This window comes from Lentinus tigrinus (assembly GCF_003813185.1).
Source record: "Lentinus tigrinus ALCF2SS1-7 unplaced genomic scaffold L226scaffold_5, whole genome shotgun sequence".
Taxonomy (NCBI): Eukaryota; Fungi; Basidiomycota; class Agaricomycetes; order Polyporales; family Polyporaceae; genus Lentinus; species Lentinus tigrinus.
In genome coordinates this window covers 480,289-498,398 of record NW_027137914.1, presented here as the reverse complement: position 1 = coordinate 498,398, position 18,110 = coordinate 480,289, and the positions used below count along the sequence as shown (strand labels likewise).

Sequence of the window (18,110 nt, the reverse complement as noted above, 5' to 3'; positions counted from 1 at the left end):
TGGTTCCGCGAACAGCGCTTCACAGAGCCCTCCGGATCTGCTACAAGCCGCGCTCTCAGTCTAAGTCAAATGAGCAATATGCAAGACACGTAGTTGCTATTGAGCTCTTAAGTGCATCATGCGACGACAATTACACAATGAGGGGTCTTGTCAAGAACACGGGTGGATCAATGCTTGCTAAGATTGTCCTACAACTTTGTAGAGGTATACCGGGAAATGGGGGTTGCATGCTGCGTGTGCTTGGGCAGACGACATTGTAAATGCGGTTGGTGTTGTACAGTGTGTGGTGTATCGTAGGAGGGTCAAATCCAAAACCGGAAGAGAGGGAAGAAGGGGATGTTGGAAGGAAACGGGGAACATAACCTATCATAGTTGCGAAAGCAGGATGAAACTTTGACGGTCTTCTCGAGAGTGGCCTCGCACATGTATAGGTAGCGTGCGAGGGACGAGGCCGTCACAGTGTCCGTCAGGCTTCTACCTCGATCTCACACTCGGCCGCATCCACCCACTCATCCCAATGCACATCGTCGGCGACCTCATCACCAAGCTGTGGCAGCATCTGCTCATCCTCCTCGCAATTGGATAGCGGGGCCGCTAGAGCCTCGGCAAGGAAACGCTCGTTCGCCGCCTCGACCTCCTCGACTGTCCGGCGCCTAACACGGGACAGGACCGCGTCGAGGTGCTTGAAGTTGTTGTCATCCATGGCGAACTTGCGATGTTTGCGGCTGACGATATGCTAGACGATGCAATGACAGGTCAACGATGCGCTCACATGCACAACGCGTCCAACAAAGTGAAACATACATCTTTGAAGTTCTCGAACTTCACACGGCAGCACTCGCAGTAGCCAGGTTTCGACTGCTCGTCACGCTTCGAGAGCTTGAGCGTGTTCGTGCTCTTGCTCTTCCGAAGGAATTTGGCCCGGTCGGGAATGGCTGGAGGACCCATCACGTTCCCCTTGTTCCTGTCCGCAGGAGCCGGCAGGACAGAGGCGCGTCTGAGCATCGTGACTTGTTGCTGCATCTTCTCCTTGATATGGGCCGGTAGCTGCAGAGTGCGCAGGAGTCCGCCAGCCGCTGACGTCGTACCCGTCGTCGAGGTGATGCTGACGCTGTTACCTGATGCCGCCATGTATCCCGAAGCGAGGTAGCCGGATGCATTGGCTGATCCCATAGCGTTGTCTTCTGGGAAGCCCTCATCGAGGTCTACATAGCCATCGAGCGCAGGATTAGGGAGAGTCGCGCGTCTCTGAAGATTGTTCATCGATGCACAGCGTCGCAAGTCAGGCTGCGGGGCTGCTCGTAAGCGAACTTGCTGGGCTCGCTGTTGCTGCTGCAGACGCGCCTTTCGACGCGCCCTCTCCGCCTGCCGGTCCTGCTCCGCTTTCTCCGTCTTCTGTCGCCGTCGCTCCTCTTTCTCATCATACTCGAGGAAGGGACCCCGCGCCTTGGGGTGTAGGTGGAGGACAGGCCAGTTCCCCCTCTCCTTCCCATCCTTCGTCCTCTGAATCGGATACTGGGTAGCGGTGATGGTGGCAAGCTCCCCTCGGATGTCCTCTACGAGAACGAAGTAACTGTCTTTCGAGAAGTAGGTATAGTCATGGCGTCGTTGACTGGGGTCGCGCTCCGTCGTGCCATGCAGTCGCTCCGTCTCCAACAGTCGGGCAAGGTTGCGGTCTCGGGACGTCTGTGGGGCGCGCGCCGGAAGAACCCCATTGGCAGGGTTGACGCGAGGCGCATCACAGCGGTCAAGGACGCTGTGAAGCTTTGCAACCGACCAGATCTTCATGTTAAAATCACGCGCTTTTTGGAGAAGAGGCCTTAGATGACCTGTGAGTCGAAGGAACTTTCTAGAGGCAGTAACATAACGCACCGTCCTCGTAGTCTGAAAGGACTTCCCAACGCGCCACCTGGCGCGCCCTTGGCATCATTCTCCTTCGCATCATGCTCCTTCGTATCCCTCTCTTTATTCTCCTTGTCGTCCACATCGTGCAGAGTGATAAAATGGCTGATGTCTTTGGAAAAGAAATCCTCGATTCTCTGCATGCGAGAAGCCGACCACTATCTGAGAAATACGATACTTGGAGCACGAACGTACCACTCACCGCTCTCATATACAAGACCCTCTTCTCAAGATGCGCTCTTATCGCCTCGACTTCAGGGTTGCCAGTGTCGAAGTCAAAGTAGAAGACGAAGCCGGGGAACGCACGGGTGTACCTGGTCTTGAACTCCTCCTCGAGCTTCTCTTTCCTCCGCTCCCTGTCTTTCCTCGCCTCGGCGCGACTAGCTACCGAGAGGCTAGGCGACTGTTGCACGACGGGGGCGAGCAAAGCGGTCTTGGCCCTCTTGGAGCTGTGGTCATCCCTGTCTGCTGTGGGCTCCGGAGAATGTGGTCGTTTGGTGGCAGCAGAAGCCTTCCTGAGCGTGGTTCGGCGTGGTTCGCCCACCATGGCGGCGTTGTGCGACTGTGGTCGTGTGGCCAGGGGGTTGCGGGGAAGAGTAGCAGCTGTGGCCATGCGGAGGATGGGTGCCTACGATGGCCCCCGGCTACGATAGGGTGCTTGGAGTATGCAAGAAGTGGAAAAGGAGGGGGAAAGCAGACAAGCTGCGTGGTGGAAGAAAGAGACAGACGAGGCTCAGGCGAGGCAGAGCGGTGAAGGCACGCGCCGTGACGAAACGATCTGGTTCATCAGTCCAAACAAATAACGCGTGTTTCCGACGCGTCGCGGTCCCTTCGCCTCCACCTTCGCTTTGCTCTCCTCGCTCGCTTTCATGGACCTGCATTTGAGAGCAGGGCGAGTGCATTCAACGGAGATGCCGACAAGTCTACAAGTTTTGCAAGCAAGCCACGCCTCGATACTACGCAAACCTAAACCTCAAATCGAGACACCATGAATGCATCGAGGTTGCCATCTTCACGCAGTTGACGGCAATGTACAATGCACACGATTTGAGTCCCACCCAGCGCAGGCTTGACATGGTTCAGAATCAGTTGGCTGCCCTCGCGGTGGCGACTCGGAGTCGGAGGCTAATACCACCGGATACATCGGAGCGCTCAGTCGAACATAAACATCTCACGGCACACGTGACCGTGTAGTCCAAGTGACCTCTCTGTGACTCTCGCGTTTAGACGCGTCACGCGATCTCTTGCTTCGAGCCGCCGCCCTGGTCGACTACGGTCGACTTCAATCTCACCATCACCCAAGTCCGCCATGACCGCTTCACCTGCACCGGCTGTTCTAGATACAGGGGATACAGACCCGATGATTCACGCACTCCCTGAGCTGCGACCCCACTTCTTCATCCCTCGTCTAGAAGACAAGCCTCAAAACCCGATCATGGATACGCTGCGGTTATGGCAGAATCGCTCGCGACCACAAGACGTTTGTATGGAGCGTACCCCCACTCTTCCACCAGAACTGCAACTGTTATCCGAAGATGTCCTCAAGTTTGAGCAGGCGAAGAGGAGCGAATTGGAGTCCATTTGGACTCGGGCTGTATCACGGAGACATGGGTCAATGGTACGCAGACCAATGTGCGCGCTACATCTTTTCTCGATGAAGAGATAGAGCCTATGCCTATGTTAGAATCAAGTGTTGTCGTGGGACGCTCTCCGACCATCCTTCAATGCCAGTGCCACACCTTCGCCCTTTCTCACCGAACAATCCAGCGAGACTTTTGCATCGGCGCGATATCAGTGAGTAGCGTTTTGTTGGATAGAATCATGTATTGACATAACCACAAGTGTGCGTCCGCCCGTATATGATCCTGAAGTGCAGCTCGTATATGTGCACGTCCCAGACCTGTTCCAATCGCTGCTCCTAACAGTCAGCGGGACGTCCTCGCACCTGCACATATGGGACCCAGCGCAACAGAAATTCGTCCTGCGGGGTTTGCAAGGCCGGAAGGACGGCCAGATTGTAATTGTGGGGAAAGATGAGGTGGTCAGCGCGAGGCTAGTTTCACTTCCGCTCAGATGTCTGCTAGCCTAACCATCCCGGTTAGTCTATTGAAGCGTTTCCTCACTATTGGAAACCTCATGAGGCGGCTAGAGTCGGTGACAGATGTTCAAGGGTCGAGGTGCGTCACTGCGGTCTGTGATGAAATGTATATGGCTAATGCTTAGTAGGACCAGTCACTCAACTACGCCCATTCTACACGCCTTCACCCATTGCATATCCACTATCCTCGCATTTCTGCGTCAGAAGGCAGAAACTATCCCTCCTGACTTGCAAGCCATCCCCGGCGCCGACGCGCGATTGACCGCGTTGTGGACGCAGTATGAACATTTGGAGCTTATGCTCTTGGCTCTAGCCGCCCTGTGTGGTAGGGTATGTACATGTAATACTTTCACGAGGTCCAGCATTCTGAAATCGGACGCCATGGTCAGGAAGAACATGTAGAGCCACCAGACTACGAACCCGTTCCGGCGAACCCGCCAGACTTGCTCTCTCTGATATTCAGGTGCCTTGCGGATCATATCGAACGCTGCTCTCCGCGCATCGTCACCGCGATGCTCGCGTACATACTCACCGTCATATCTCGTGGATATATCCAGACCTTATGCGCCTCTGTAGGCTACAACACTCCCAGCACACACTTCCGTCCTATCTTGGCGAAAGTGCGGACACGTCAAGAGGTTCAGGACCGATTAGACAGTGGGTTAATCGACGATGAGGAGAACAACGCCCCGAATGGAGAAGATGAAGATGGCTTTCCGGAGTTTATCACCTCGGAGATGTCGGAAGTATTCTCTCGCGCACGCAAGTCACTCGTGCTTCTGCGTGCTGCTGATCCGGAGCACCCCCTCCTGACTGGCAAGCATCTACATCCAGAAATTGAATGGCTCTGGACAGAGGAGCAACTCGAGAACATGGATGATGGCTTCGTGTTCAGTGGTCCGCCGACCGTTGCGCGGATTGCTATCGCAGAGGGAGAGAAGGTCTTCCCAGAAGACGACCGCGAGGACGTCATGCGCGCCTTCAAGGTCTTCGACCTCCTTCCCGGCGAACCCAGCACACTGACCAACCCTATGAACCATACCCCTTCAAGCCTTCTCTCTGACACGCAATCCACCTCCACTCTCCGCGATTTCCTGACCGCCTTCCCGCCCACGCTGCCCTGTTCCACCCCCACTCTCGCACATCTCACAGCCCGCGTGCTCTCACCACTCATCACCCACGCGCAAGCCCTCTCCGGAGCTCTTGTCACGCGATTCCTCACACCCAGCACGCACCTCCACCTACGCAGCCATCTCGTCCTCTTGCGCAGCTACATCCTCATCGCCGCCCACCCGTTCAAGTCACGGCTGCAGGATGCGCTTTTCTACGACGCAGAGGATGTGGACGCAGCCGTAGTGGGATCGCGCACGTATGCAGCCAGCGAGGCCAGGGAAAACGCGCGGCGAGAGCGACAGAGGACGAGGACGGAAAGCGGACGGAGTCACAGTCGGAGTCGCGCTGCTAGTGGGGCGAATCAAGTCATGCAGGCGGAGAAAGTGGAAGAGAAGAAAATGAGAAGAGCGATTGGGCTGTCCCCGTCCCTGATCATTGGCGACAAATGGCCTCCACTAGGTTCGGATCTGAACTTCCTCCTGAGGACGGTTATCGTGGACGCTTTGGAGGAAGGCCGCACTCACCGGACAGAGGAGGACGAAGAGCGAGGCGCAGAAGATGAGGTCGTCGCCGCGCAGAAGAGGATCGCCGAGGAGGCTGGGTGGAGGCTTGGTTTTGCGATACGTGACTTGCCTATGGGGACGGGAAGAGAGAAGTGGCTGAACCCTCTATGTGAGTGCGTCGCTGCCTGATCATTTGTCTCTCCTCCCCCTGACATGCGATGTTGCAGCGATTGAGTGTGTCTATACTTGTCAAGTTGATCCTGCGGTGAAGACTAACCTTGCGGCAGAGCTCTGGACTTCCTGTACATGCACTATCAACCACCATATCCGCTGGACGTACTGATCACCCCGGCCATTCTCTCCAAATACCACCGCATGTTCGCCTACAATCTTCGTCTGATGCGAGGTACGTTCTTGCCCATCCTGCACAGCCCTTTCCTCCTGACGCGTTGCCATAGTGGAGAATGTCGTCCGCACGCTTTTCCGGCTCACCCGCAAAGCGAGTGCGCCTTTGTTCCCGACACTCACCCCCTCCAACAAGCTCCTGCTGCACTTCCGCTTCATCGCGCACTCATTCGTCATGACGCTCTCTTCATATGTCTACGACGTCGCCATTGGGAGCAATATAGACGGCTTCCTCGATCGCCTTACTGCTGCATCAACAGCAGACACAGGCTCCGGGTTAGCCGCGAGTCACAGCTCGGACCATTCAGCCCAAGACCCCGTGGCGTTCGCAGATGTCTTCAGCCTCGCCGACTTTCATTCAAGGGTGTTGGACGACATACTCAGCTCGTGCCTCCTCCGATCGGGTCAGAAGGCCATCGGGGACATTCTCCGCGGGTGTATGGAGCTCGTGCTCGAGCTTGGGGTACTCGCGGGCGAGATCAAGGATGGAAACGTGGAGGAGTACGAGGCTGCGCCGATGCTAGAGGAGCTGTGGGGTAGGTTCCGCGCGAAGATGACTACATTCGTGGGTGTTTCTTCACCATCTGGTAGGCCGCGGGCGTCGCTTTTTGCTGACGTGACTTTGGCATCTAGGTCAAGGTGCTGAAAGCACTGGTCGAGAAGGAGGCTGATGCGTCTGGTCTTGTGTTGAGCGACATCCCGCTCCACATGATGCAGGGACACCAGCGTGTGTCGGGGACGACGGCCAACTTGCACCAGCTCCTCCTCAGGCTCAACATGTCGGACTGGTGGACAAGGAAGGAGCCTGCACGCCCAACATGACATTGACGGCTTGTTAGGATGTGACGATGTATGCTGTTTTCATGTTGCGTCAACTTGATTGAATTCATTGCCTTCATCGCCGACCGTGGGTACGTACAAAACATGGCGGTGACAAAACAAAAACTACTAGCTACGGGATATACTACATTGACGAGGGAGTTACTAAAGCTACTTGAAAGTGTGGTGTATGTATGTATCCGGTGACAGAAGCACTGCTGCATGTGATGGTCCCGGGATATGAACTCTGACTGCGAGTATGACATGAGGCGAGGCGATGTATGCGATGACATAACGATGCGGGAAATGGGGCATACTGGAACTCAGACACTATATAGCACGATATGTAAAGCATGGGAATAGGATGGCGAGCATATGGACAGTGATGAGGAGAGACGAGACGAGAGGAAGGACAAGATGCAGGGAATAATGAGACAGATAAAGATGTGCGGGGCTTCCTACCTAGACCATCGGTGTGACAATGACTCTGCCAGCCATGGCGACTGACTCTGGAAAAACATAAGGGGCTTAATCCTCCATGGCGTCCGCGAAACCGGCCATATCCGCTGGGCCGCTCTGACCACGCGCCTTCACCTCCCGGGCGATGCGGGCCTGCTCGCGTTGATAGATTGCACGAAGCTCCTCCTCGCGCACGTCTGCAGGGATATCGTCGACGCCCAAACCAAGGCCACGAACAACCTCGTCAAGACGAACGCCATCGACGAATCGAGCCTCCTGCGCATTCGATGCACCTGAGGTGAATGACATCGAGCGACTGAACGACTTCTTCCCAGACTTGCGTGGAGTGGAAGGAAGGCCGCCGCTGCAAGACAACGAGAGAAGACCGACGACCTCTAGGACGCCTGCAAGGTCGCCGAACTCGCTGCGAGATACAGAGGTGAAGACGCCGCTCTCAGCCCGACCGAGGATGGTCGTGTAGAAGCTGTGTAGGTGACCGATGTCGAAGCCCGTGGCTTTGGACGCGGAGGGCTGGACGAGGGAGGACGACTGCGTGCGCTTCACGGGTGAACGACCAGGCGACGGAACCGGCGACGAACCGCTCAGAGGGACTCCCGCTTCCATGGACTTCACCGCGAGCAATGCGGACAGGAGCACGAGTCTTTGTTGGAGACCTAGCTCACGGATTTTCATAACCGTCTCACTGTCGCTGGCCTTCCGTGGTCCAGAAGGGCCCGCGGAAACTGTCGCCGACAGCGCCGGAGTAGTTTTGCCAGCTGGCGCATAGGCCTTGAGAGCGGCGAGAACATGAGCAGGTGTGACGGCCGGCGTCGGGGAATTCAACGGGTCAGATGGCGTGATGGCGTTGACGGCGATGTCGATCGCGCCCCGGAGAACCTCGAACACTGCGCGAACATCTCCGGTCTGGGCCGCAATTTTCTTCGACAACAACGTCAAGGTCGGCACGGGAAGGAACTTCTTGACGCGCTCCACACAGGCAGCATCCTCGTCCTCCGACAGGGATGCGAGCCTCGCACGAAGGATTGCCAACAGCTGCTCTGACGTGTATGGGGCGAAGTGCAGTGTCTGTACACCAGCGAGGGATTGAACGGAGATGGTTGTGCTCGATGACGAAGTCAGGGTATGTGTGTTGGCAATTCCGACCAGACGCAAGCTCGGGGAGAACGTATGCGCGAGGGCGAACAGGGGAGACAGGGCTTGTGTAGATGACACGATGTGGTCCATCTCGTCCAACACAACAATACTGCCACAAGCGCCGATCAGTCCAGACCCCGTCACGATGTGAAGGTGATACGCACCATTTCTGATCGCTGGCAGCCAAGGCTTTCTCCACAATTTGCTGGGGAGTGGCCTTAGTTTTCCTTCCGCGCCCCACAGTCTTCTTGGGAGTACCGAACAGCTCGGCCAATCGCTGCCACACGCTGTCCACACCATCGAGTGCCATGCAGTTCACAGCAAGAACATCGGTGCTCTGCGCTTGGAGTTGCTTCGCAAGCGAGGCGAGAACAGCGTTGACCATGGCTGTCTTGCCTGTGCCTGGAGCGCCTGAAATGTACAAAGCGGAAGCATCCTCCGAAGGCGAAGACCCAAAGATGAATCCGAGAATGAAGGCCTCGATGGCGGCCTTCTCCTGCTCGCGACCGGCCAACGACGGACCGCCATTGCAGGTGGGACGAAGAAGGGCCTTAGCACGAACTTGCAACGGGAGAAGGGCCGATGGCGGACTGGGGGGAGGTGTCGCCAAAGAGAGCTGCGAAAGCGAGGTAGCCGGCGTGGAAGCCGCTTGACGTAGGTCGGAGGTCGACGCATAACGCCGAGGCGCTGGCGACCACGTCAGCAACAACCGAACACGCCAATAAAGCCAACTCACTGCTCGGACGCGATGAAGAGTTGTGAACCATGGTACTTGTTCGCCGCAATGAACGCGTGCGACGGAGAGTCGAGGGCGATGCGTTGATTGCCTCGAGGAGGAAGGGGGGGATGTTTTCCTTGTTGTGGTCGCCATCGAGTACAGTACCTGTCGTCTTAGCACGCTTGGGGTGCGGAGTCGAGTCGGGGGTGGGGAGAGCGAGGGAGTCCTGGAAATCGCAGGGGGAGGCAGCACCGGATGCGTCGACCTGGGCAGTCTGGTGGGACCGCTTTCCGAGGACGGAGCTCACGTTTTCGCGTAACGGCGCCATTGCACAGACAGTATACTACCAGGGAACCTAAAGCCGAGTTTGCCTAGCGACTCGACCGTCTGCAGCGACCGGTCTGGGAGTCGAGATGGGAGGTGGTGGAAGGCAGAGCCAGGCGCGCAGACCAAGCGCTTATGACTGCCGTGACGCGCTTTCAAACTCCGCCCAGTAAACGACGACGCGTCGACGCGCCCACACGTGATCGACGCGTCGCGCGACCATCCGTGCGAGCTCTCCCGCGGGGTTAATGCGGCCGTGCGACTCCCACTCTCCGTTATGCTTACGGCTTCGCACACTCCCCAATCTGCTTCCTCATGCGAACATACATCCAGGCCGGCGTGCCGATAACAGTGGATTGGACGACACCGTCCTTAGAGCCGGTTCTCATCGAGGCAGTGTCGTGGCATACCATATATACGATATATCGCGGATGGCCCGAGGAAAACTAGTCCTCACGCTCGTCTCCCCGGTACCTCCATGCAGTTCCGCATTCCCAAGTGGTACCTGCTCGCCCTGCTCTACGCCTTTCTGGCCAGCACGGGCAGAGCGGCGTCTATATCTTCACCAAGGTTGACAGCTCGGTGAGCCCGGACGAATCCCTACACACACCCAGCACCCAATGTTCACGCTGTTGCGGGCAGAGGCGACGACAGCGATGATGACGATGATGGGGACAGCGGAGATGACAGTGATGGAGATGGCGATGGGAACCAGCACCATCGTGCGGGCTCCAGCGGGAACGGGAATGGAACCCTCACGAAGCATCGTATCAGCGGAGGAGCAATCGCTGGTATAGTAATCGGCGTCTGTGAGTGTTTCACCGTTTGACGATAGAAGATACGTACTCACTCAGGCCAGTACTCTTGCTCGTGCTTCTCATCCTCGGGTGCTGGTGCTTGCGCAGGAGACGACGCGCTCGCTCGGAACAAGCAGCAGTGCTTGCGGCAGCTGTCTCCGCTCCCTCCATGACAGAAACCTCCAAGGCGCCGTTGCTCGCTCAACACCCCGCCTCTCTGCAACCACAATCCCCGATTGGCACGAGCCCAACTGGCACCATTGCCGGAGACATGTTCTTCACTGGCCCCACGGAACGGCAGGGAGGTGGCACTCAAGAAATGCGCAACATTGCGCCCGGCGCCTTGGACATGACGCCCCTGCCAAACCCCTACGACGGCGACACGCCCCCTCACCCACCTCCACGCGACGAGCCACCATCTCCCACCTCCCCGGGGTCATCCATGTCACGCTACACGTCGCTGAACAGCCCGTCACTGTATAGTTCAAACAGGCAGTCCACGGCACCGTCTGCGTGGACCCACGATGAGAGCGGCATGGCACTCTTGTCGCGTGGACCCACGCACGCGTCTCGTGTCTCGACGGTCTCAAGCCTCCACGACGAGCTCTCGGGATATCAGAAACGACTGGAGGCTCACCATCGGAAGGAGGAGGAAGATGCAGTCCGCCGGCAGCTGGGCGAGGGCTCCGGGATTCCTGCTGATCCACCTCCGGTGTACAGTCCTTCGGAGGAAAGGTAGGGAGGTGCAAGTATGGAGAATGGTGGATATGTACCTGACGGTGTAGTGCATTGTTGCGGACAGCCCATACGGACTGAGATAATTGTGTTGCTGCATGTGTCTATCAAGAGCTTGACGATGTATCTCTACCTCTGGGCTACATGAGTAAGGCACATCGAAACAACGAGGATCCGGCGTGGTGAGGCACTCACAGGTGATCCTATAATACAGCTTATGACAAGTCCGAAGACATCATAGGATCTCATGGTCCGGATCGGCACATACTGCGCATATCTTCGCCACCAGATATCGGACCAGGGGTATCCCGGTGTTTCCTCCTACGACGAGACGATCGCGTCCGAGCCCCGGGTCTCGAGAAGCTCTAGCAGCTCCTAGCACCTCAATCTCTGCTTTGCGCCTTGAGAACAGCATGTATTGCAGTTCTTTCCTGCGCGCAATCACGGACAACGCAACGGGATTCCGTTTTGGTTGAGTATGGGAGAGGAGGGGCTGACGGAACGTTGGCTCACCTCCACTGCGCCGGCAACCACCTGCGCCTCAGCATAGAACGCGCCTGCGGGATGATCGGTATGAGAGCTCGAAGCGAAGAGAGATGGTTGAGGTGGAGCTGATAGTTGCCTTCTTCTCGTCGTGCTTTGTGATCGGGAGGAGAGCGTCCTTGTCAATGCCCAGTCTGGAGAGCATGGTCACCTTGTTTAATATGATTCGGCACTAGCGAGCTGTGCATAACGAGTACGTACGAGGACAGCTCGCTGGCCCAGATGCCGAGCCACTGGACCCGCGCTGCGGCGAGATGCTCGTTCTCGTGCTGCATGCGTGTGCTTCCATGTCTGTATACGGACAGAATATCGATCCCATAAGCGTCGCCATCGACTAGAGCAAGGATAGGTATGCTTTGCACATTCAGAACCGAATGCGCGAAGGAATAGACGCATACTCACTGCGACGAGAGGTTGTCGGAGAGTGTCCGAATGAGTTGCCGGGTAGCGACGTCGGGATATCCCTTTCCCTGGGGGGGCATCCGTGAATGACCTCAGAAGCAAGGAACAGTGTACACACGGTCACGATCAAACCAGGACCTGGGAGCGCTTCGTGGATCGCAAAGCGAAGCGTGCAGAGTGTCTGGAAGACGGCCTAGCGAGGATGAGGTTCCGCAAGCGATGGGATGGGAAATTGACAGAAGCGAAACAGCATGATGGGCGGTCTTACCTCCTTTTCCACCACTAGAACCCATGCCAGGTTTTCTCCTACTTCGAAACAGTCGATGTCTTCAGAGTGCGGTATCAGCGAGGCCTGTCCAGGCATTCAGTCGCGCAGACGTGAAGACGCTGAGAACGAACGGAAGTGACCTCGCTGTCGCTCTTTCCCAGGATATCTCCACTCTTCAAGTGTATGGTCAGGCCAGAACCACATAACAGGCCCTTCGACGATGCTCGCTACGAGTAGTCGTGAGAGCTCTGTGCGTGAAAAGAAGGGGATCCATGACAGGAGACGAACCACATTCAGATCCGCCCGGCTGAATTGGAACGTCGCCGCGAGGTCGTCGACTAGCTGCGATGGGCCGGAGCTCAAACCATGACATATCGGCAGCCGACCTACATACCTTGTCAACAGTCGCCTGTGACCGAAAAAGTTGGACGTCTTTGTAGAACATGTCACTGCGACAAGGGTCAGCGTATCGGTGGAGAGCGATTGAGTTTGCTGCCGACCGTTTGCTCATCGGAATGTCGTCCAGTAATGCCTCGTGGATGAGGTCGGCGACCCGAAACAGTTGAGCTGTACGTTTCTCGCATATAGTCACGAACTAGTTGAGAAAGAGTCGGAACGGACCGAATGGCCTCGCGCTAGGTCCTTTCGTTTGCCTGGGAAATGCCAGTTGCCGGAGTGGGTTGTTGCTGACGAGATTTCTTGGTCAGAGTGGGTGTATGTGGAATACGGTAGACTCGATTGGCTCACTCGTCGGAATACTCTTTGGTCCTGTCAGCGAGACGTAAGATGACTTTCTTGCCGCTTCCTTTCTTGACGTCCGACTGACTATATGCGCTTGGGAGGGCCTCGGACAACTGCGTCAGGAAGGATAGTACGAGGTCTTCCACACATTCCATTGCCTCATCCCTAAGACATATAAGATAACGGCACTGAAGAATAATGAAACAAATTTACCGCATGTCAGGCTCTTCTAAGCCGGTATTGTCCTCTTCGAACGCTGTTAATGCATCATGTGTCGTTGAAAACACATCGAAGTTATGTTGCGTAGCATCGGCATTTTCCTCTCTGACATCTTCGTTGTCTGAAATCGTCAGCTGGATCTCATAGTCATCGAAGTCCCTCCAGAGATGGAGGTCTTCTTCTCGGGGGTCGAGGGACGTATCCATTGCTACCTGCATAACGACTTAGTGATGATCGATGATTGACCATTTGGCGGAGTGCTATAGCAAGTTACGTACTCTGGGAGATGATTTAAATGCGAAGACGTCTTCAGAAAGGGGGTGGTAGCTGAAGCTGAGCATTGAAGCTCCGAGTGAGGTAGGAAACGCGTAGCGTCACAGCGTGACCTACCGCGACAAGTCACGCTCGAATTGGCTGGATGGCTCCTTGAAGGGACAAGTATCTGACATCAATTGATGAGGACTCAGAAGAATTCGAACAGGGAGTCGGATGATACACAACCAGAGGCATCAATGAGACATCATGCCCAAGCCTTCAATTCTATTTCAAACCAAGCTGGGAGGTGTCGCCAGAACTCATCCCGTGCAGCGGCGACGATCGCCCCATACTCCAGCCGACACGCCTCGCATGCTCGATAAGCCACCTTGTTCTCCACACCAGGCTGGTCCCCACGAGTCTGCATCGCAATGCTTTCCGCAATTGAGAAGAGAGGGTCGCTGTTCCGGTTGTTGACCATGCCGTTGACATCACGGATGAGCTCGAAGGTGACCGCCTCATATGCCATTTGACATGCGCGCTTCCGGGAGGTCTGCAATTCGTTCCGATGCACGCAGAGTTGCGAGGGGCCGCGGCCTTCGAGCTCTGTAACGATGAAGGTGGAGAAGAAGCGGGCAGCTTGTTCCTTCCCTCGCAGCACGCGGCAGAGGTCGTCGATGTCGAGGCGGTGATGCTCCCCGTCGGAGGTGACGTGTCCTTCCATGAGTTGAGTGGGGAGGTAGCGAGAGAGGTCGTAGAAGGCTGAGGGAAGGAGCTGAGGAGCATCTACTTCTCGTGAGAGCTCGATGATGAGGCTGACAATCAACGTTCAGAGATGAGCGATGTAGTAGCATGGTGTAAGACATACAGGGGGTGTGGCAGGGCGGGGCGAGGGGCATAGACGCCATCAGGACTAGTGGCAGCCCTCTCGCGAGCTTCCCACATGTGTAGAGTGGTTGGCCAGGATAGAGACAGGTTCCGCAATGTGACTTCGCGGAGGGCATCGACGGCGTACTTCGTGGCGAGACGGAGGATCGCAGAGGTGACAGCAAATGCCTCTGCAGTGGTGTCGTAGGCCAGTCTGCCAAATGTGAGCGACTGTCCGGTGCGCGGGATCCAGAGAGATGACATACCCATACAGCGCCCTCAAGAAGTGTGCGAATTCCGCAGGCTCGTCATCCAGATACAGCACTGCAAGGCCCTCCACCAATTGTTCTTCTTGCTCCTTGATAGTCTCGATGCGCTCCTGCAAGAGGACGGAGTGCCGACAGAGAAGACCACGGTGTACGATGAAGTACTGTCGCCCAGTAACAATGCAGAGGTTGCCGTCGTCGAAGTAGAGATCGGTGTGTCGAGTAGGCACTTCATAGTCGGTGAGAGGAGAAATGCACCGGTTTGAACTGAAGTCTGTATCCATTGTTGAAGGGCGTCGTCGCGTCAAGCTCATGAAGACAGTAAGAAGAGGGGGTTTGTCGCGATAGTAAGTCAAAACAACAGCGTAGGACATTGAGGGGTTTGGAGCCATTGTCAGCCGCTTCTGCCAGCCTCGGCCCAATTCGCGACCCGGGGATCATACACGCGGTAGTGGCTCTTCCATGTGTCTACAACGGACTATAGTTAGTCACAGGAAAGAGCGTGATCGACAGGGACTAGATTCGACCCGCTACAGACGTCAGTGCTGAAGGCATTGAGATGCATGCACATATATACGCACCGGCCACAGAGCCTCCAGCGGAGGGCAGTACGCGTCTTCCACCGGATCTTTCTTTGTACTAGCAGTGTCCAAAACACTGTGAGGCTTGCGGCTCACGCGGATTTTGTGGAATTGATCTTCGGCAGACTTCGACCGGGCAGAGAGACAGAGATCCAGAGTCCTCCGAGACAAGCATGTAATATTCAATGACCGTCGAGTCGACGGTTTCAAAACTTGGCTGGACAGGGAAGTGATCACCGGAATAATGCATGTTTTGAGACTAGAAACTGTATATGATGCGAAGACAAAATCGTCGTGATTGCTGCCAGTGCCAGAGGACAACGTTGGGAAGGCTGGTGAGCGTGACACTGAGAGCGACGTGAGTCGTGGGAATGGACCCGACCCACCCGGTCACTGGTCTTCTCCGCCGCAAACCTAATTTTCCCTCCTGTCTACTCCGACCCGTTCCCCGCTCTAGCCAATATTCTCTGCCAGCTCATCGTAGTCACCCTTGATCTACCCGCAGACCAAAATGCCCGATAGTCCTGTCATTCTGACCCCGCGTATCGTCCCCGGAGCACCTCCCCCTGCTCCCGTGACGAAGTCGCAGAAGAAGAAACGCAAGGGCACACAAAAGAAGGAGGAGAGCGACACTGGCTCCCATGTCGCTGTTCCGGACACCACGTCTGCCGCGCTGATTGACAAGGCTCCGGAGGAGACCGATATCAAGGAAGGCGCAGTGGCACCTCAGCTTGTCGCCCAGCCCTCGGAGGATGGGCAGACACCCGTGACTGATGTCAAGCCCAGTCCCATTGTGGAGATGCTGAACAAGAGGTTGAGGGCTAACGGGAAGAAGATTGTGAGTGCAATGTGGTATGTCAGGGCTAGGTGGAACGTGCATGCTGGCCTCTGTCCTGTCGTGTGCACGTATACGTCCATTGCTTGACGGCCTCGCGCATGTTCAATATCGTCCCTGCTAACATGATTCTTTTATGCAGACGCGGATACAAAGCTACCAGAATGAACCTCCGGAGAAGTTGAACGAAGACCAGAAACGACTTCTGAAGACCCTACCTGTGCTGGAGGCCGTCAGCAAGGAGCTTGAAGAGGTCAAGAAGGCGATCGAGGTCAGACATTCAGTACTACTGCATGCTGTCCATTTTCCTCACATTTTCCGTAGGTACATGAGTCGGAAGTTGCTCAGGAGTTCGCTTTCCAGAGAGCCGAAGCGGCAAGAGCTGAAGCTGAACGGATCCGTGATGCAGTAGTCGCGAACGAGGTCTGTTTATGCGTTCGAAAATAGGGCCCATTCAGCGCGCTCATCTTGCTCTCCAGGAGGATCTCCTGACAAAGACTGCCGAGCTCGTAACTTTCCTTAGGTTACATACCATGCTAGCCAACAGACATCCTGAAGCTTTGGCGCTCAACCTGAGCGACGAGGAGGGGATTGCCATCTATTCAATCACGGAGACTCTATTCCACCACGTCGCGCAGGGAAAGAACGATATGATTCGTTCCATCTTCACGGGAGACGGAGAGCATCATGGCGTTCCCTGTACGTAAGGGCCTGAGATCTTCCATGGTAACTTGAGCTCATAATTCCCTGCAGACTCCCGTATACGCGATATTCAGCAACAGTTCCTATACCCGTCTGCCGCGGTAGCGGCCGAGGCTCTGGCGCAGGCTCCTGTCGCGGAGGACACAGTGTCATCAGTGTCCTCAGTCATCGGCGTGCCGCCTCCTGTGGCCACGTCAGGTGGCATTCACTTCATAATGACCGACGAACTCGCCGAGGAGGGAGCCGAGGCAGAGCCGGAGGCTCATGCTGAGAGCGGTGACTGGGTTGATGTCGAGGGTGCGGTCGAAGCCGAACAGCCCACTCAAGTGGAAATTACAGAAAGCGTGGTCGAAGTTGACGGTCACGTTGTAGTCGAGGAGTCCGTCGCGGTGACAACAACAGAGGTCAGTTCATCGGGCATAGACATCTCATCTTACTCACGTTGTCCTAGGTGTCCACCTCCAGCCAGCTCAACTGGGCCGACGAGGACCACGAGGAGCTCCCATCTCTTGCGAACTTGCAAGCTCACTACGGAACTTCGACCGAAGGTTCGCCCGCTCCGGAACCTGAACCGACCGTTCCGGAGACACCAAGCACATCTCAGCTGAATGGTCAGGGTCGCTTCATCGACGAGGAAGGCTTCACGCAGCAAAGGGGTCGTGGGCGGGGCCGCGGGTTCAGAGGAGGTGAGCGCGGTGGGTTCCGTGGCGGGTTCCGTGGCGACCACGAAGGTGGCCGGGGTGGTCGTGGCGGTCGGGGCGGGTTCCGTGGCGGCGACCGTGGTGGTACGTAACACTCCAGTCCGGTGTGAGCGAAGATCAATGCTTATCTTCCTTCCGCCAGGTTTCCGCGGAAGGCCGGATGGTGAATGGCGTGGCGGACGTGGAGGTAGGGGCCGAGGACGAGGACGAGGTGAGCCCGTCTTAGACCTCCCTCTGCACGAATTGGTCCCTCAACTCGTTCGTCGTGCAGGTTTTGATGAAGGTCGCGGCTCTGCCCCTCCAGCCGCGGCATGAGCTGATGCCGGGACGTTGTCTGAAAAGAGCGAGGCTAGCAGTACCATTCTTGATCGGACTCTTGTTACTCTATAGCGCGTACTGCTCCTTGTTTGCTCGCACTGCTGTGCTGTTCTGTGCATGTATCATCGTATCTTACTCCCACCCTTCTCACTGTATGCGACCCGTTCCGTCTTCTCCGGAAATCTGCAGAGAAGACCCACTCGTCACGTGTGTGATTTTATCTGAAGTGTCTTTGATCCGCTTGCTGCCCTTCTGCAGCACCTATCCTCCACCTGGCACCAGCAGCGCTGTCACACTCCTACCTCAAACACCCCCTCGACCATCGCCGTCGCACGTCGCACCTTCGTTTCCGTCCCATCCGGGTTTACATTCCTCTGAGGACCT

At 56.2% G+C, this 18,110-nt stretch overlaps 7 protein-coding genes across 7 annotated transcripts; 3 read left to right on the top strand and 4 right to left on the bottom strand.

Moving 5' to 3' along the window:
- Positions 1–96: 96 nt before the first annotated feature.
- Positions 97–2,637, bottom strand: L226DRAFT_502650 (uncharacterized protein). Its single transcript, XM_067677885.1, has 4 exons — positions 2,105–2,637; positions 1,873–2,039; positions 805–1,819; positions 97–736 (listed from the first exon to the last, which is right to left on the bottom strand). The coding sequence occupies exons 1-4, from the start codon at positions 2,513–2,515 to the stop codon at positions 467–469; spliced, it is 1,863 nt and encodes a 620-aa protein (XP_067538799.1). The 5' UTR covers positions 2,516–2,637; the 3' UTR covers positions 97–466.
- A 521-nt stretch (positions 2,638–3,158) lies between these two features.
- Positions 3,159–7,221, top strand: L226DRAFT_558242 (uncharacterized protein). The gene is made up of 10 exons (XM_067683228.1): positions 3,159–3,520; positions 3,587–3,696; positions 3,745–3,954; positions 4,005–4,079; positions 4,129–4,330; positions 4,390–5,785; positions 5,844–5,850; positions 5,904–6,022; positions 6,075–6,586; positions 6,655–7,221. Exons 1-10 carry the CDS (start codon positions 3,212–3,214, stop codon positions 6,841–6,843), a joined length of 3,129 nt encoding a protein of 1,042 aa, XP_067538798.1. The 5' UTR covers positions 3,159–3,211; the 3' UTR covers positions 6,844–7,221.
- Positions 6,883–9,596, bottom strand: L226DRAFT_531577 (P-loop containing nucleoside triphosphate hydrolase protein). The gene is made up of 3 exons (XM_067680104.1): positions 9,191–9,596; positions 8,619–9,141; positions 6,883–8,563 (listed from the first exon to the last, which is right to left on the bottom strand). The coding sequence occupies exons 1-3, from the start codon at positions 9,498–9,500 to the stop codon at positions 7,369–7,371; spliced, it is 2,028 nt and encodes a 675-aa protein (XP_067538797.1). The 5' UTR covers positions 9,501–9,596; the 3' UTR covers positions 6,883–7,368.
- A 341-nt stretch (positions 9,597–9,937) lies between these two features.
- L226DRAFT_558240 (uncharacterized protein) lies at positions 9,938–11,217 on the top strand. The gene is made up of 3 exons (XM_067683227.1): positions 9,938–10,078; positions 10,139–10,305; positions 10,356–11,217. The coding sequence occupies exons 1-3, from the start codon at positions 9,975–9,977 to the stop codon at positions 11,030–11,032; spliced, it is 948 nt and encodes a 315-aa protein (XP_067538796.1). The 5' UTR covers positions 9,938–9,974; the 3' UTR covers positions 11,033–11,217.
- Positions 11,218–11,263: 46 nt separating this feature from the next.
- On the bottom strand, positions 11,264–13,137 carry L226DRAFT_597454 (DNA topoisomerase IV alpha subunit; the record flags this gene model as incomplete). The annotated part of the gene is made up of 13 exons (XM_067685652.1): positions 11,264–11,459; positions 11,542–11,585; positions 11,651–11,705; positions 11,773–11,925; positions 11,974–12,041; positions 12,092–12,166; positions 12,242–12,325; positions 12,382–12,468; positions 12,530–12,583; positions 12,636–12,690; positions 12,742–12,808; positions 12,863–12,939; positions 12,989–13,137. The coding sequence occupies 13 exons, from the start codon at positions 13,135–13,137 to the stop codon at positions 11,264–11,266; spliced, it is 1,164 nt and encodes a 387-aa protein (XP_067538795.1).
- Positions 13,138–13,721: 584 nt separating this feature from the next.
- L226DRAFT_457603 (uncharacterized protein) lies at positions 13,722–14,873 on the bottom strand (the record flags this gene model as incomplete). The annotated part of the gene is made up of 3 exons (XM_067675384.1): positions 13,722–14,271; positions 14,325–14,537; positions 14,590–14,873. 3 exons carry the CDS (start codon positions 14,871–14,873, stop codon positions 13,722–13,724), a joined length of 1,047 nt encoding a protein of 348 aa, XP_067538794.1.
- A 730-nt stretch (positions 14,874–15,603) lies between these two features.
- Positions 15,604–17,911, top strand: L226DRAFT_286231 (uncharacterized protein). Its single transcript, XM_067673600.1, has 7 exons — positions 15,604–16,008; positions 16,148–16,276; positions 16,330–16,428; positions 16,485–16,704; positions 16,759–17,111; positions 17,159–17,492; positions 17,551–17,911. The coding sequence occupies exons 1-7, from the start codon at positions 15,682–15,684 to the stop codon at positions 17,721–17,723; spliced, it is 1,635 nt and encodes a 544-aa protein (XP_067538793.1). The 5' UTR covers positions 15,604–15,681; the 3' UTR covers positions 17,724–17,911.
- The last annotated feature ends 199 nt before the right edge of the window (positions 17,912–18,110 follow it).